The 17,225-nt window shown below is 40.7% G+C and overlaps 1 protein-coding gene across 4 annotated transcripts in view; it reads left to right on the top strand.

Annotated features, from left to right (window-relative positions):
- The first annotated feature begins 1,321 nt into the window (after positions 1–1,321).
- Positions 1,322–17,225, top strand: part of ANKS1B (ankyrin repeat and sterile alpha motif domain containing 1B) — a 441,565-nt gene continuing 425,661 nt past the window's right edge. For all 4 annotated transcript variants that reach the window (XM_087765654.1, XM_087765653.1, XM_087765652.1 and 1 more), the window contains exon 1: positions 1,322–1,456. In XM_087765654.1, coding sequence (XP_087621780.1) covers positions 1,323–1,456 — 134 coding nt within the window. In that variant the 5' untranslated portion in view covers position 1,322. The remainder of the gene's footprint in view (positions 1,457–17,225) is intronic.

Genomic DNA, 17,225 nt, shown 5'->3' with positions numbered 1-17,225 from the left:
AGTACCAGAACAAGGGATGACTGGATCTGATACCAAGTATTTTTGAGTTATACCTCTCATCCTTTGCAACATTAAGAAGCCACGATGCCGGCGTTTGATGGGTGTGAGCAGTCCCACCTGCCTCATTTGCCGAGCCAACAACGCAGTCTTGCTCCCGACCTTAGCGGGGCCCCAATTTTCTTTTTTGTCTACACCGGTTTGCTCAACGAAGCAGGCTCGTACCTGTGCGGGAGGGCCCTGCCATGTCCCCGGAGGGGGTCAGAGCCCTGGTCGGGGGGGTCTCCTCAGACACACACGCCTAATGCCGCGGCACCCCAACCCGCCCCTACCAGCTGCTAATTCGCCTCGGGGCGCGCGTGCCTCAGCACCCGCCTCCGACCTGCCCGCGCCCCGCAGGAACCCGCCCGCCGCTCCCGGAGCCCCCCGCCCGCCGCGGGGCAGCGCGGCCTCGCCCCTTGCCGCACCCAAAGGCGCGCACGGCCTCCTCGGCGGCGGGAGGACCCCCCCCCTCGCCCTCCGCCGCCCTCGCCCCGGCACCCAGGTCCCTCCCTTCCCCTTCCGCAGCGCGAGGAGGCGCCGCCTCCCCGGAGCCGCCCCGGAGCACCTGCGGCGGCCGGCTCCGCTGCCGCGGCCGCCCCGCAGAGCGCTCCCGCCGCCGGGGGGCCGAGGGCGATGCACCTGGCGGGGCGGGCGCCGCTCCCCCCCGCGCGCGCGCGCGCGCCCCCCTCCTCCGCAGCAGCGGTCGGCGCGCTGCACCGCAGTGGAGCGCGAGGCGCTGCCGTTGGCGAGGGGCGGGCGGGGCGGGGCCCCCCGGGCCGGGAGGGCGGAGGGGGCACCCAGCCCGGGCAGCCACTGAGAGCGCGGCAGCCGCGTCTCCCCCGCAACGGGCCTGGCAAGTCAGGGCTGCGCCTCCTCCCTCCGTCCCTCCCTTCTTCCGTCCGTCCCTCCGTCCGTGAGGGTCGTTATCCCCCCTCAGCCCGGCGGGCCACGGGTTCCCTCAGTCCTCCGGGCCGGGGCTCGGGGTGTGTGCATGGGAGTGGGGGGGAGGTTCTTTATCGGCCTCGTCCTCCCCCCGCTTCTCATCCACACTCCACCCAGAAATGATCCAGTGAAACTAGGAGGAGGTGATTCTCCTCCTCCCTCCTGCCGCTCCTCCTGCTGGTCTGGAAGGGACTGCAGGAATCTCTGCTCTGCTCTGCTCTGCTCCCAGGCAGGGTCTGGGGCGGGGAGATCGTTCTGTGGAGAGAGGGGGCCGCTGTGGCCCGGGGTGTAGCTCTCCTAGGGCGCGGCGGGGTGCGTGGGGGGCTGCTTGGTTCCTGACCATGGGGAAGGACCAGGAACTGCTGGAAGCTGCTCGCACTGGGAATGTGGCTCTGGTGGAGAAACTCCTCTCTGGGAGGAAAGGAGGGATCCTGGGCAGTGGATCTGGAGCTATTCCCTTATCCAGCTTACTGAGGTAGGGACATCGTTCCCCATCCGATGCTGGGGATATTAACCTCTTCTTCCCTGTCATCATCATCGCCGCTCTCATCTTCATTTCCATTCCTGCATCCTTCATAGTAACAATAAATCGTTCACTCTCTAGCCAAGTACAAGTGTGCCTGTGTTTAAAGTCACAGGCAGTCATTTTATTGATACAGTGATAGTGAATTTCTTGCCTTCAATGCGTCTGTAAGGTACTTGTTCATTCTGTTACTAGCTGTGGTGCAGAACTTACATTTTTTTTTGCTGGGCTAATATGCACAATATACTAATTACCCTTCCTTTGATATTTCATCTTCAAATTGCTACTTTTAATCACAGATGGAAGCGTTAATCACAGACAAGGCATTGCATTGTGGAATTCTGTGTAAAAAGCCATAGCTTCACCCCATATCCTCACCCATAGTTGCCACCCTCACTTGCAGAAGAAATTAGGCATGCCGTAGTAATGAGCCTACAAAACAAAGAAAGGGAATCTTTTTTATGAGAGATCATCGAGGCAGAGGAGGTGTAAAACTTATGGAGCAGGTTAGGTAAGAGCAGCGTTACTTTCAAGGTACCTGGATTTAGTGGAGTGAAACTGGGTTATTGGCCATGTTGGGTGAAAGGACCTAACTTTAGTCGTTAGTCATATCTCAGGCAATCTACAGCATGGCTTTGATGTTAAGTTTCATCACGTTCTTGAGTAAGAGCATTATCACAAGCATTTATGACATTTGACAGTATTCAAACAAGAGAAGGTCTGCAGCACACAGTCCAGTGCTAGTGTTCAATACTGCACTAGGCATAGCAAAAGAAGACAAAATGAACTGAAACACTGTTGACCTAGAACTTGAATAAATTGGGGGTTTGGTTTGGGTTGTGGTTTTTTTTTTTCTGGAAAGAAAGAAAAGGCCTAGAGAAATGGAAATTGCTTAAATGAAAATATATTTGTGATTCTATTGCCAGTACCTCCTCTTCAATATATTTATATTATTTCAGTGTTCCCTGTCAGAGGAAATCTAGTGTATCTATCCAAATTATACCTGTTTAAACTCTATTATAATAGTCATGCTATTTTAAAGCTGGGATTAGTGTTGTAAACAACAGTGCAGATATTCATAGTTTACCAAAGTTCTATGGTGCCCCAGTTCAATTAGTTATTGCACCATTGTTTAATTACTCGCCCATTGACCAAAATCAAAACACACCCTGCAACTGCTTTTTGTACGGTACTTGAATAGGCTGCTTAGCAAGGAGTATGCCAGATAACTGGTTGAATTTAAAACATGAGTCTTCTTAAAATGTGATACCCATTTTTTGTAAGTACAGAAGTAAGTTCACTTCAGTACAATGACTAGCCATTTATCATCCAGCTCTACTGCATGATTTGTGTAGTGACTTTCTCCAGGGCTAGTGCCTGTGCTATATTCTTGCACTGTTACTTTCGTGTTGTATACCGTAAGTTCTGTATATCCAGAGGGAGTGTATTTGCTTGTATTTTTCTTTTTTATTAAACAGCAGTGTTTTACTTTGTGTATACGGAACACGTTAACTGTGTGTTTTGTATATACAGATGGGTCATGACAGTCATTGTTTGTTACTCAGAATTTAAGTATTTTAGGTTGTAAACTCAACTGTAGTCTTTTTTTTCCTGGAAGTGCACTTAGCTTAAAGAGAAGTAAAGCAAAGTAAAACGTACTGTTTTATTTATGATAGTTCTTACTAATGTTATAAAGAATGTCTATGGCTTCTGTAAACATAACTTCAAAAATTAAAAATTTAGCATACAGCTGCTAAAATATTTCTAATTTTAAAGAAGATATTTGAATACATTTAAAAAGAATTCAGTAACAGATTGATGCACAAACATTCACAATCTAACACCCTATTGAACATAATGCTTTCTAAAGGGAATCTTAACAATTTCATTGACTTCACCAGGAATGCTCAAAGCAGAAGCTACTGTGCATTATAGAAGGTGTTTTCAAGAAAGAATTATATGTGCTAGGTATTTTAACATACCTTTTTTTTTTTGAGATTTGGCATGATCTAACTGATGCCAGTAATTATGGATTAAGTCCAGAATGACATGCAAGATTAAGGTTGGATCTATCTTGGTACAGAACACATGGAAACAAAAGAAGGTACTGAAAAGCAGTCATACTAACATCTTGATCCTGTTTAGGAAATCAACACTTACTGAAAATAGCAAAGTTGTAGAAGAGCCATAATTGTACAGTATAAAAGTTTGAGTCTGAGGTTGGGGGGATCTGAAAGTTTTTTTAATAGAAAATCAATTGAAGTAGCTTACTAGTGGAGCTATACTAGTATTTTTTGCATACAGCTTACTAGACTAAAAACTGCTTTTGAAAATTATAATAAAGAGAAAGCAACAGAAAGAATATAGGGACATATTTTTCTACTTTGTATAGAATCTTTAGGAGACATTGTGTTTGACAGTGACTCCTGGTGTTTCATTGATCATAATTATTGCTTGATTCCTAAAATGGTGCCCCAGAACTGTACCTGTCCCGTTGTGGTGAGAAAGGTCCATGTTGCTTTTTCTTTCTCCTTTTGGCAATGCTGTTCCTAGCATTAGGCTGCAAAAGTCTGAGTCTTTCAGCATACAAATGAACTAATAGTGTGCCTGATATGTTGGTCTAAATAACAGGACACTTTCCCTTTGGATTTCTTCTAAGTGTTGGAGACAACTCAGTTTATGTGGCTGAACACTCCATGGCTTGATGCTTTTTTTTTGCAGAAATTTGCTTTGCAGTAATTATGTACCTTGTGAATGAAATCTGATATTCATGAATTGACAAATACACATCAATTGTTATCTGAACCAAGGAACAAACTATCTGAGCTCTGATCTCCTACTTACATTTTTATAACTTTTTTTTCTGACGCTTAGTGTCTTTTATGGTACTTGGGGGAAAAATAGGGCGAGCTTTTGTATGGCTGTTTTATAGTTGAACCTATTAATTGATGTTAATTGCAGAATAAATCATCTAATTTTTAAAGGGCTGACTTCTAACCTACAAGTCATTATATTAAATCATGACAACAGTTCAGGAAAACAACACTGTTCCGGAAGGCTATTTGGGCACACATATAAATATATGAATGAATTCCTGTGAGGATTTAAACACATGCTTAAAGCAGAGTATGTGTGAAGTGCATAAAAATGATATGTGCTTAATTAAGAGGTTATATGCACCCAGATATCTGTAATAGATGCTATGTTAGACCTCATGCCCAAACTGATACATCTAAAGCAATGACAACAAATCAGTGATGTTTTACTGTGTGGACAGTATAACTTGTTTCAGTTCAGGAGAAGCATTGAAAGGCTTTTGGTCCGTTTGTGGCCCCCTACCTCAATCTCCATACTTTGCTTTGGAATATAAAGATTGTGGGTGAATATACTGAGGGTGAATTCCCCAGATGCAGAAGTTGGCATAAGGCATTGCAACATACTAGAGCAAGTATAATCCTCAGTAAACACCTGGCGTAGGGTAACTTAGTTGCTTAGACCTGGGTATTTATTGGCATTTTAGATGCCCATGAGTTTCTGAGGCATCTTCATGGGCTGATGGGCATTAACAAAGAACCATGCCCTGTGGAGATAGAGCTAAATTCCAGGTGGGATACACCAGGACATCGAAAGATGTGTCACACGTGTGTATAGGCTACAATCGCCAACCCAAAACAGTAGAGCAGGGCTGGGATCTGTTCTTTTACTATGAAATGAGGATATTTTGAGACGCCTCAGAAAACATTCAGAGTTTAGAAGACCGAACTGTAAAGGAAGTTTCTTTTCTCTGTTGCTTCTGGGATTCCACTTCCTGGAATTGTCACACATAAGTATATTAACTATGTTTCATATTAAGAAAAAATGCTGGTTTTAGGTGTATAATAGATAGCAAAGAGATTTTTCAGATTTTTAAATTATTTCATAATTTCATGGCTTTTGTATTATTCTAGTATAATAATGAAGACTTGAGAGTGAAATCCCACAGTCCCTCTAACAGAATGTATAATTCAATTCCGGTATCCCAAATCCTTAAATGTACATTAAATGATTTAACACATAAGAAGAGGAAAATGTTTCTAACAAAACCGGTATTTTTAATTTGTTTGCTTTGATTATCTGCATATACAGAACATGTTTTAATTGACCAACCAGTTTTTCATTATTGGATAGAAACAGGCTTAATTTCTTTCAAAGTGTTTTAGGAAAAATAACTTTGAAGGTTTTCCTGTATCTCAGAGACCTCATATCATTTCACCACATGCAGTCACATACATGCCTTTTTGCCCTACTAATATGTTACAACCTAAAGAAAAATGGATAGTTCTTGATTAAATGCTAATATTCAGTCTTTTTAAACTTTACATGTTAAAAGAGCCTTGGATTTTTAACAGGACTATGGGATAGAATATGAGTTAATGCGAACTGGCACAGAGTAGTAGGGAAGGGTGAGTTGGCCCCTTCTTGCTCTTTGTTGGCTACTGCCATTACACAGCATGGGAGGGCGGAGCAGCCTGCATGGAGCTGTTTTTTTCCCCTTCTACATTTGGCAGACTGTGGCAGGGAATGGCTCCATTCTTTGCTTATCCTTACTTAGCACAGCTACACCATGTATAGGCCTGGCCCAAGATATTTCTCCGCTAAAGTATAAGAAACCCAGCAAGCAGATTGTCAGTCTGCGAGTTGCAATCTGTTTCCTCATCTGTTTCTCAGAGCGGTGTCTTGCTCGCAGCAAAGCCACAGAGTAGCCTGATGGCCTCAGTGCACACTGAGAACCACACAATTCTACTTCTATCCTTGTGCAGAGCCCTGTGATTCAGTCAGCTTCCTGTGCAAAATCAGATCACACTTAGATACGGGTTGTAGAGCAGAAAGTATTTAAAATATTGAAATACTTTATGAAGCTTTAGTTAAAATTGTAACAAAGTTGTTTTCATGTTACAAGTTAAATAACTAATGGATCACCTTATCAACAAAAATTAAGGCACTAGTTCTGTTTTTCATTACAAATAGCGTTGTTTAAAGCAAGAGAAACTTTCTCAGGTTGATTTCATAAAGAGATTGTATTTTATGAGGCTTGCAGTAGCAGGGTTCTGGGCTCACATAGTTCTGAGGACACTTGTTTCTACGTTAGAAGGTATTTATTTCAGACAAGCAGTGCAGATAATAAAATGGCAAGTATTTGTTACATATAGGTCAATGGGGCATCCAATTAATCTATGCTTATTACTAATTTCAGTTACACTACTTTTAATTAATACATGGAGGTTTTGTACTGTTGTCCCAAGCAGAGACTGGCATTCCTAGATTCCCCAATTACCTTCTTTATCCTGTTAGACTAGGAGACTTAAGTCTTTGGGGGACATACTTAATTTTTCTTCCTTTTGTCTTTCAGCTTGAAATGCAAATTAATGATCATTACAACTGAGTTTATGCTGTTTGGTATTAGTGATAATTGATTGTTGTCTTGATTCTGCATGTTTGCTCTTTCAAACGTATGAGCTTCTCTTAAAACTTAACCTTCATTTTGTTATTTTCTACCTTTCTTAGACTTATTTTTATTATTATTTCTGATAAATGCTTTCAATCAAAGTTTAGACAAAATTTTATTCTTGGAATTCCTTAGATTTCTTTGCAAGTTTGAAACATCTACTGTATACAAAGGTAGCAATATGGGCAGTATCCAGGACATCTGGTAGAAATTTCATTGTTAAGGGCAACGCAATTCACAAAGTTTGTGTAATAAATCTTCCCTAGGAGCTCAGCTTGATCCTGGATTCACAGCTCTGTAGTTAATCTTTGTGGATAAACGTCTCACTTCTCCTTAGGCCAGATCTTGTTTTCTGAGTATTGTTCAAGTGTACGTTCTATTAATTTTCTGAAATGTTAGACCAAATGTAAAAAATGACCATCAAGAACTGTAGATTTAGTGTAAAATCTACTGAGGTCATATTATCTGCCCATAAATAGGATCGAGATATGAGATGTAGAAGTGCTGGGAGGACTGATGGAGTTTATGATGGAGTCAGGAAGACTAATAAGAGAAATTTTACAAACGTGAAGGAGAAGGTAAGGAAAAACCCCAGAAAGTTGAAGTGTCTAACTTAAAAGAATTCTTTTAGAATTCTTCTAGAATTCTTAGCCACTAGATGGCTAGTGTCTAACTCTGCAGAGGACCATATAAATGCATTTTGATCACCATCTTGTTTACCCCCTTGTCTGACATAGATGATTTTAGTAGTTTGGTAATTCAATAGAATTAATGCTGCTTTATACATTTTTAAAATTGATATATGACATTGCTGCTTTTAAGTGGTAGTGTTATAGCAGAACTAAGGGAAGAAATAAATGAAATAAAATGAAGAATGATGTAATCTGAAAGGTCTGCTGTCTTGTGACTTGTCAAGGTTGGAAATGTTATGATGAGCAAATACAGATGCTTTTAAGACAAACATTTTCGCCGTCACTGCACTAGTGATCAAGAAGAACGTAACCATGTTTCTAAAAATCTACAGGTAGATTCTTTTGTTTGCCTCAGTTTCAGTTTGTATGGGTATTCATGGATGAGCTATTAAGGAACTGCTTATAGCTCTAGGCCATTTTTTTATTGCTGTAACATAGGCACTAGTTGAAGCATCCTATAAACTGCTTTTATTTATGCTACTGGTATATAATCTCTAAGGGACAATACAGTGTAGAGTGCAGTTACACTCCCTTTTCTTCAGCAAGCTTAGCCTGCTCGCTTCGGGAGGTGACACATACAAGAGTTCCACAGCTGGAATTCCCTTCTGCCATGGAATTCTTCTGCTGACCACTTCCAATCAGAGTAGACATGTACACACACAAATCCTTTTTATTACTTCACAGTAAAATATTTTGACAACTTTTAACATTAAATGTATAAGGCATAATAAGCAGTGTTAATTCCTGCCTACTGATATGACATTTTCATGTACATGGATCCTTTTGGGAAGTAGGGAATACATTTTGTTTGAACTTTATAGCCTTTATGGGAAGACTTTTATTACTTTTTAATTACTTTTCATTACTTGTTCATTTTGCATTTAAGAAGTGATATAACAACTCTTCTGTACCTAATTTAACATCTATGAATTTCTAATAATGTACATGTATCTAATATAAGAAAGGTTCTGTGAGATTTAATTCCATGAGGTTGTGCTTTTATTAAAATAATTTTACACTGTTTCCCATTTATTGCACATACGTTTTCTAAAGAAAGAAGAAATGCTAAAAATGACATTTTGTGAGCAATTTGATTCCAACTTAAAACACCTAGTGGTAGCTACGTTTCTATAGGTGTTGATGGCTGTGCTAGATGTCTAAGTTCCCATTATAGCCAATGGAGATCTAGTCAATACAGTTAGGGAGCATACAGAGTGATTCAGCTCACTCCAAAGTAGTATTGAATGATTTTATTTCAAACTGAACCACATCCCTAATTTAAATATTTTTGTAGGTAAAAATATTTCAGTGAAGAACAGGAAAACAATTCTAATTGAAGGTATGTGTGGAATATATATATATAAATGACCACTTAAATAGCTAGGTTAAGGTAGAATTTCTCTCCTTCTGTATTTTATAGCTGATTTGGATGAATTCAGAAGTAGTAGACATTAGGTACTGATCAATTGATTATCTGGTAAAGAGGCAGAATCCTGGATGGTTGAAGTTATAAGTACATGAAAAATACATAAAATGCATGACGTTGTATCACATGAGGTTTGTTGCAAATGCACCAAGTGTGCAAGAACAGAATTAGAAAAACCTTAGCTGGAGTTGAAACTAGTGAGAGATGGGAAGGGCAAAAGTAAATATGTTGACATAAGTAAATATGTTGACAGCGAAAGAAAATGTGGACTCAGTGTGCTCAGTGGGGCAGGAGACCTAGTGACAAAGCACATGGAAAAGGCAAAGCGCTCATTGCCTTTTCTGCTTTGTTTTTTTGGTGGTAAAGTTTGACTTCCCAGGTTCCTGAGCCTACTGTCAAAATTTGTGTGGCAATGAAACATTACCCACGGTAGAGGAAGATCAGGGGAACACTTAAATTCAAGGGACCAATGTTACTGTGAGGCCACTGTTGTCTTTGGAAGATCATGTCAAACACGGGAAGTTTCTGATGACTGGAAAAGGAAAATCTCACACCTGTCTTCAGAAAGGGCAAGAGGAAGGTTCTGGGGTCATCAGGCTCATCAATCTAACCTAAGTCCTAAGGAAAGTTACAGAGCATATTCTCATGGAAGTAATTTCCGGGCACACGAAGGACAAGAATGTGATTGAGAAAAGCCAGCGTGGATTTACCAAGCTCAAATCATGCCTGACCAACCTCAGTTGCTTTCTACAATGAGATAACTGCCTCTGTGGACAAGGGGAGAACTGTGAATGCTGTTTAACTTTACTTTAGAGCAGTCTCTTTCAGTCAAAATGGTGAGCTATGGACTGAATAAGAGTGTGGTAAGATTGGTGGAAACCTGGCTGGACTGCGTGGCTCTGAGGGTTGTGATCAACAGTACAAAATTCTACTGTTGGGGTTTACTAGAGGGTTTCCTCAGGATTCAGGGGCCAGTATTGATTGCAGTATATCAAGTGTAGCAGGTTTGTAGATGGTACCAAATCGGGGAGAAACAACTCATATGAAGAATTGTTATTAGGAGGGATCTGGGCAGGCTGGAGAAATGGGCTGACTGGAGCCTCAAGAAATTCAGCTAAAGCCATTGTGAAGTCCTGCAGCTGGGAGCAAATAACCTCTTGCACTACTACAGGCTCTTATGCTGGAGTTGGACAGTTTTTTATGTTTTCTTTTTCTGCCATATTAGTCATTACAAAAACATCAATATCACATTTAGTCTTTGCATTTACACATTAGTAACTTCTTGCTCCTGTAAAAATGATGTGATTGGTGTGTGGATTTTTTCCTAACCCTTCATAGCCCAGACAAGTGCTGAAATAGGTTAAGCTGTAAAGTATTCATGTTGTCACTGTATGAGACACTGTATGTCCAGGAAATAGATGCCTTTTAGAGAAGGTAAAAAAAAGTAGAGTTTTATAAATTAGAATTGGGAATATCTTCTGGAATAGGTATTTTCCCTCTGCATATTGCCTGAATTTCAAATCTTTGTGATGTGACTTTCTAGTGTGTTTGTTACTGGTAGTTCTGAGAGTTAACTGTGAGTTTAATGTCTTCCATGTTTACTTGATGACTTGTCAGGGTCATTGTTTTGTATTTTTAGATGCCACTAGATAAGAGTAGTGAATCTGTGTGTCTAGGTTATTTTTGCAGATTAAAACCCCCAACACATCAATATTAGCAGTTTGACCCCAGAATCTCAATTAAGTCATTGGTAAGGTTTCCTAAAAAACGTAATTTACATTTATTTTTAGTTTACAATTTTCTCAAGTAATTATTTATCCACTTCCATATCCTCCTTGTCATCTGTATAGCTAATTTGTCAGATTATGCTCGTAAGTAATTTGCAATCACTCTGCTTCCTGTTTCATGCACATTTATTGCGGAGCAGTATCTTGCATAACCAAGTGGTCTAATGATCTGCCAGGGATCTTCTCACATAATGTGCACAAGTAACAGTTCAGAGAACGAAATATACCAAATGTAGAAATTAAGCATATGGTATGTAGTATATATATATGTTACAAATCTGTTGTTTGCCTGTCACAATAGTTAAATCAATCCCCTCTATTTTTACTTTCATGTAGACTATGTAGGTCTTGATTTCAGAAGGATAGGAGTCATGACATAAGCAGAAAATGAAGCCTCTGAAAGAATGGAATAGGCATGTGTTCTGGGTGAAGAGATGTGGCTAGAAGACAGGTGGAGGGAGAGAGACCTGAATAGGGGTATTTGAAGTGTTTTGGCAAGCAGGCTGTATATAAAAATCTGAAAAGGCTGGAATGCCAGAAATGGTTGGTAAAGGAAATGGGTATAAGAATTGAGACTGGGAATAAGAACTGAGACTGGTTAACCATGGAGGTTAGCACTGGTGAGGAGCAGAAGAGGCAAGTTTAGGAGACGATACAAGGAACAGGGCAAAAGGACTTACATTCAACAGAATAAAGAGAAAATGTATATCCACTGAAATATACTTTTCATTCAAAGCCTGACATTTTCATATTTCGTTGCTATAACAAATATTTCTGAAATGCATTTGCAAACTGTCTCATTTTCTTTTAGTGCTAAAATAGACAGTGGTTAATAAAGTGCCATCAGTTATTCCATTAGTTTAAGTGGAAGAGGTTGTTGTGATGGATATGGAGATCCTAAATCATCTGGTAAAGTTTTGCCAAGATGACACCACATGGTGAAATTTCAGGAATTTTAGTTTGCTTTTTTATGAATGGTAAAAATAAGTTTGCCGGTGCAGTTTTTATTTATCCCCCTGAATGTAGGCATTATATTTATTTTTTTTTTAATGACACAGTCCTGTAGTCTTTTCTTTCACAAGGTCCTTATCTCAGTTGTGGCCCAGGATAGACAGTGCTCATTGAATAAGCAGTTACTCAATATTTTTTATTCTTACTCTTCAATGCTTAGCCCTGAGCCTAATTTACTGCACACAATTTAAACTCTTCTCTAGAGAGCTGGGCTTTTTGGTGGTGTTTGTCACTATAGTATCTGACTGCTTCACAACATTAATGAGTTTACTGTCACAGTACTTCCATGACACAGTAAGGGTGTTAATAACTGCAGTTCACAAATGCTAACTGACACACAGTTAGATTACGGTGAGAAGTATCTACTGACTTGGTGTTTCTAACTGGTGATTACAAGGAGCTCATTTTTCACAGTATTAATATAGTTAGTGTAAAAAGAGGAATGGCTCTTCTTGGTCAGAATGAAGGTCCATCTAGCCAAGTAGTCTTCAGTAGTGACTGGGAGTTAAGAGGCTGATCTTAGAAGAATATAGTAGCAAAGCAAGCATATAGTCAGTAATACTTCTTCCAGTGTACTCTCACAGCTTCCAACAATTTACAGCAGCTTTCTGAGACAGATGTATTGTCCTTGCATTTAATAGCTCCAGTGGATTTTTCTTCCATGCATTTGTTCAATTGGTCTTTGAAGCAATGCAAATTTTTAGCATTCACAGCATCTCACAGCAAGGGTTTCACATCTTAATGAAGTATTATGTGAAGAACATTCTCTATGAATTAAGTAGCATTTTATATGTTCACGTGTATAAAGATCTGTTCAGCTGTTCAGAGGTTTGTTTCTGGAGTACAGACACAGATAGAATCCAGTTCTGTGGTACTGCATTAAACTGCTGTTCCTGTTCTTGCTTAATTGATTTAGTAAATACCAATGCACGTTTTAATACCTTTGATTTTCAAAAAGAAAAGAGTTCTTATTGAGTCATCCCCATTATAGGGGATAGGCCTTCAGCTGTTCCAAGATCAGCGTTCATTGCACAGGGAAAAACAATATGGAATCATGTAATTAGCAAGGCTAATACATATGTGTAAGCAGGATGACTTAGCACCAGCACTTTAATCCTTGCCTTTGCAACCTCAATAATTTTTTTAATGCACTTTTCTGTATATATTGTTATATATATGTTTCTACAGAAAAATATATATTTTTTTCATCAGAAAAATATATTTCTTTAAAGAATGTAGATGCAGATTACCTGTGTGGTGGTGAACAGAACATAATGAATTTGGAGATGCCTGTATTATTTGACAAAAAATCGAACTCCTGATGTTTATCTAATATCCTTACAAAAAATGATGTGGACTTAGAGGTGCTGGAGGATTTTTTTTCTGTTTTTTTTTTTCTTTTTTTTCTTTTTGGCAAGTAATGATATTCATTTGAACAAGATTCCCATTATGTTACCTGAAGCAGCAAAGGTGAGACAAGGAAAATCTAACTTTAATTGTTGAAAGTAATTTGTGAAGATGGAAATGAAACAGCTGCGTGTAGGGGATGTTACTTTCTTCTCTTCTTTTGTTCTTTCCTCTCTTCAGTTGTTGAGGAAAGAGAAAGGTCATTCCCAGTGATGAAATATTTCCTCTTATATGTCATGCCCTAGAAAGACAGTCTGAGGCATAAATGGGATGTGTATCATTTCCCCACTTAACTTGGCAAATCAGAGTTCATGAATTACTTCAGGAGTAAGCTTTACAGTATATTAAGCCAGTCCTGGTCACTGGTACTTACCGTGTTGGTACTGCTTAACCAAAATAGAGAGAAACTTAAGCATTCAGCCTCCTCAGGCAAGAATAAAAGAAAGAAAGGTAAAATGAAAAGTTCATTATACACTTGCAGGCCCAAGAATTTTGACATAATGCCAGTGTTTGAGGACACACTCATCCTGTGTGATCTGAAGGAGAATATACGTGATTGATCTGGAGCTGCTTATAACAGTCTAAAAATATTCTTGATGGTGACATTTTTGTGATACTAGTTCTGTGCACTTTGTGAATTATGGTGAAATTATCAGAAATGCAATCAAGAAAGAGGATTTGGGTCCAGATGCAGATTTTGCAGAAAATCCTGGAGAAACAATGAGGGATACTCAGTAGGATGCCATTTGTTTGATCTCTTCTGAGTCCCAAGAAACTGATCTTGGGGAGCAGGTTCAGGCTTGGGCATCAGCTGGGTTTAGAGGTGGACTATTGAGACAGAGGGAGTGGAGTAATGAGAAATGCAGTGAGATCCAGAACTTCACAGGCTAGAGTTCCTTTACTCGCCACTTATTATGATCTAGATCACATACGTCTGTTATTTAAAAAAATACACTGCTCAAAAGGCAAATTTACTTTGAAGAGATGGAAACGTACTGAAAAAGCACCTACCTTAATCCTTTCTTCGGTTCAAGGATTAAAGTGGCAAATGTTTCATAGGGCCAAAGTTCCTGATGTTTGGTCAAGTGATCTGTAGGTGTATTTTACACCTGCTTCTACATCTAGCAAGCCACTGCTTAATGAGTTGCCCCTAAAGAATAATAGTTTATTTTGGGATATTTGCATCTCCACTCTAAGTGTGCAGAGTGCCAAAATCTTCGTATTAAGATGGAAGTATGTTGCACTAGCTTTGAAAATATTGCAGTCTTTTGTTCTTTAAAAAAATATATACATATCTTTTAAATAAAGATAATAGTTTAAAACAAGTAAATTTTTGCTGAAAGGAAAGACCTGGGAATTTATATAATTAAAGGGCTCTCAGCAACAAAACACAAAAAATTGTTACATTTCAGAAATACTTCTAAGGCGTTAACTTGTGAAAAAAAAGACTCAGCCATGCTGAAATAAGAGCACTTTCTTTTCATCCTGTATTTTCCCTTGTTGAATGTGTCTCATACAATCAGAAGAAGAATCTTTGGCTTGTATTGCTCACTGACTCAAACTAGACCAGTGACTTCTTCAGTTTGTGTTTAGGAATAAGTTTTATTTGGTGGAATTTTTTAATACTGTTTCTCACAAAGTACTAGATACTCATCTCATGGCTAAACAAAATTGAGCCAGTGTGTGATGTGACTGTTTTAACAATGATATACTCAAACTCTTAATTTTTCTGCTGGTTAGCGTTGTATAATGGAAAGATAGGCTTTTTCTTGTCAGTTTTCAAAACATACTTGGAGCTGACTTTAGTCATATGGTCTCTTCACTCTTTTGATCGAACTCGAGGGTGTACAAGACCTCTGAGACCTAGACCCTTAGCAGCAGTTATGACAAGGTATCATAGAATCATAGAATCATAGAATCGTAGAATCATCAAGGTTGGAAAAGACCCTTAAGATCATCGAGTCCAACCGTCAACCTATCACTGCCAAGTCCATCTATACCATGTCTTCAAGCACCGTATCTATCCGTTCTTTAAATACGTCCAGGGATGGAGACTCAACACTTCCCTGGGCAGCCTGTTCCAATGCTTGACCACCCTCTCGGTGAAGAAGTTTTTCCTAATATCTAACCTAAACCTCTCCTGGCGCAGCTTGAGGCCGTTTCCTCTCATTCTATCACTCGTTACTAGGGAGAAGAGACTGACCCCCACCTCTCTACAACCTCCTTTCAGGTAGTTGTAGAGAGCAATAAGGTCACCCCTCAGCTTCCTCTTCTCCAGGCTAAACAACGCCAGCTCCCTCAGCCGCTCCTCATAAGACTTGTGCTTTAGACCCTTCACCAACTTCGTTGCCCTCCTCTGGACATGCTCCAGCACCTCGATGTCCTTCTTGTAGTGAGGGGCCCAAAACTGAACACAGTACTCGAGGTGCGGCCTCACCAGTGCCGAGTACAGGGGCACTATCACCTCCCTGGTTCTGCTGGCCACACTATTCTTGATACAGGCCAGGATGCCATTGGCCCTCTTGGCCACCTGAACACACTGCTGGCTCATGTTCAGGCGGCTGTCAACCAACACCCCCAGGTCCTTTTCCGCCAGGCAGCTCTCCAGCCACTCCTCCACCAGCCTGTAGCATTGCATGGGGTTGTTGTGACCGAAGTGCAGGACCCGGCACTTAGCCTTGTTGAATCTCATACAGTTGGCCCTGGCCCATTGGTCCAGCCTGTCCAGGTCCCTCTGTAGGGCCTTCCTATCCTCCAGCAGATCGACACTTCCACCCAACTTGGTGTCATCTGCAAACTTACTGAGGGTGCACTCGATCCCCTCATCCAGATCATCAATGGAGATATTGAACAGGACTGGCCCCAGTACTGAGCCCTGGGGAACACCACTTGTGACCGGCCGCCAGCTGGATTTGGCTCCATTCACCACCACTCTCTGGGCTCAGCTGTCCAGCCAGTTTTTAACCCAGCGTAGAGTGCACCCATCCAAGCTGTGTGCAGCCAGCTTCTCCAGGAGAATGCAGTGGGAGACTGTGTCAAAGGCCTTACTAAAGTCCAGGTAGGCAACATCCACAGCCTTCCCCTCATCCACTAAGCGGGTCACCTTGTCATAGAAGGAGACCAGGTTAGTGAAACAGGACCTCCCTTTCATAAACCCATGCTGGCTGGGCCTGATCCCTCGGTTGTCCTGCACTTGCTGCATAATGGCACTCAAGATGACCTGCTCCATGACCTTCCCCAGCACCGAGGTCAGGCTGACAGGCCTGTAGTTCCCAGGATCCTCCTTCCGACCCTTCTTGTAGAGGGGCGTCACGTTTGCTAGTTTCCAGTCATCCGGGACCTCGATGCATATCCTTGCCACAGGAATCGTTTAAGTGCTCCAAAACTGTGTAAGAGTTACACAGGTATAAATGTCAGAAAAGGAGTAACAGCAATAGAAATCTCGTGATGTGTTTCGAATGCACAGATAGTTTTTGCCACGAAATGAACTGTTGCAACATTTGCTTCTCGTCCTCTTGCTTTAAAACTCACCTGGTGGTAACAGGGCACAGACTCAGGAAATAAGTTTTGAGAAAAGCAAGTGAGGTTGCTAAGAAATGTCTGCTTTTTAAACAGCCAAACTCTCTGTTAGGCTGCCTGTTTCAGTAGACAACCTCCAGGGAATAAGTCAGCTAATTATGATAGTGGTAAAAGACAAACAGAGCTTTCTTTCCCATCCCTCAGTAACTAAATATTGTTTTCATAGAATTTTTTATTGTTTTCATAGAATTTTTTCTCCTCATCATTCCTCCTTTTCCCAGTATAACATTTTTCTCCCCTTCCTTTCTCTCACTGTGAGACCCAGCTTGAAAATGAGGAAAAAGTTAGGAAGTCAAGAATCCTGAAATTCTTTATGCCAGCCTTGAACAAGAGG

Source organism: Nipponia nippon, unplaced genomic scaffold, assembly GCF_047370975.1.
Source record: "Nipponia nippon isolate SJK-2023a ecotype South Korea unplaced genomic scaffold, ASM4737097v1 scaffold_3, whole genome shotgun sequence".
Lineage (NCBI taxonomy): Eukaryota > Metazoa > Chordata > Aves > Pelecaniformes > Threskiornithidae > Nipponia > Nipponia nippon.
This window is presented reverse-complemented; position numbering and strand designations above follow the sequence as displayed.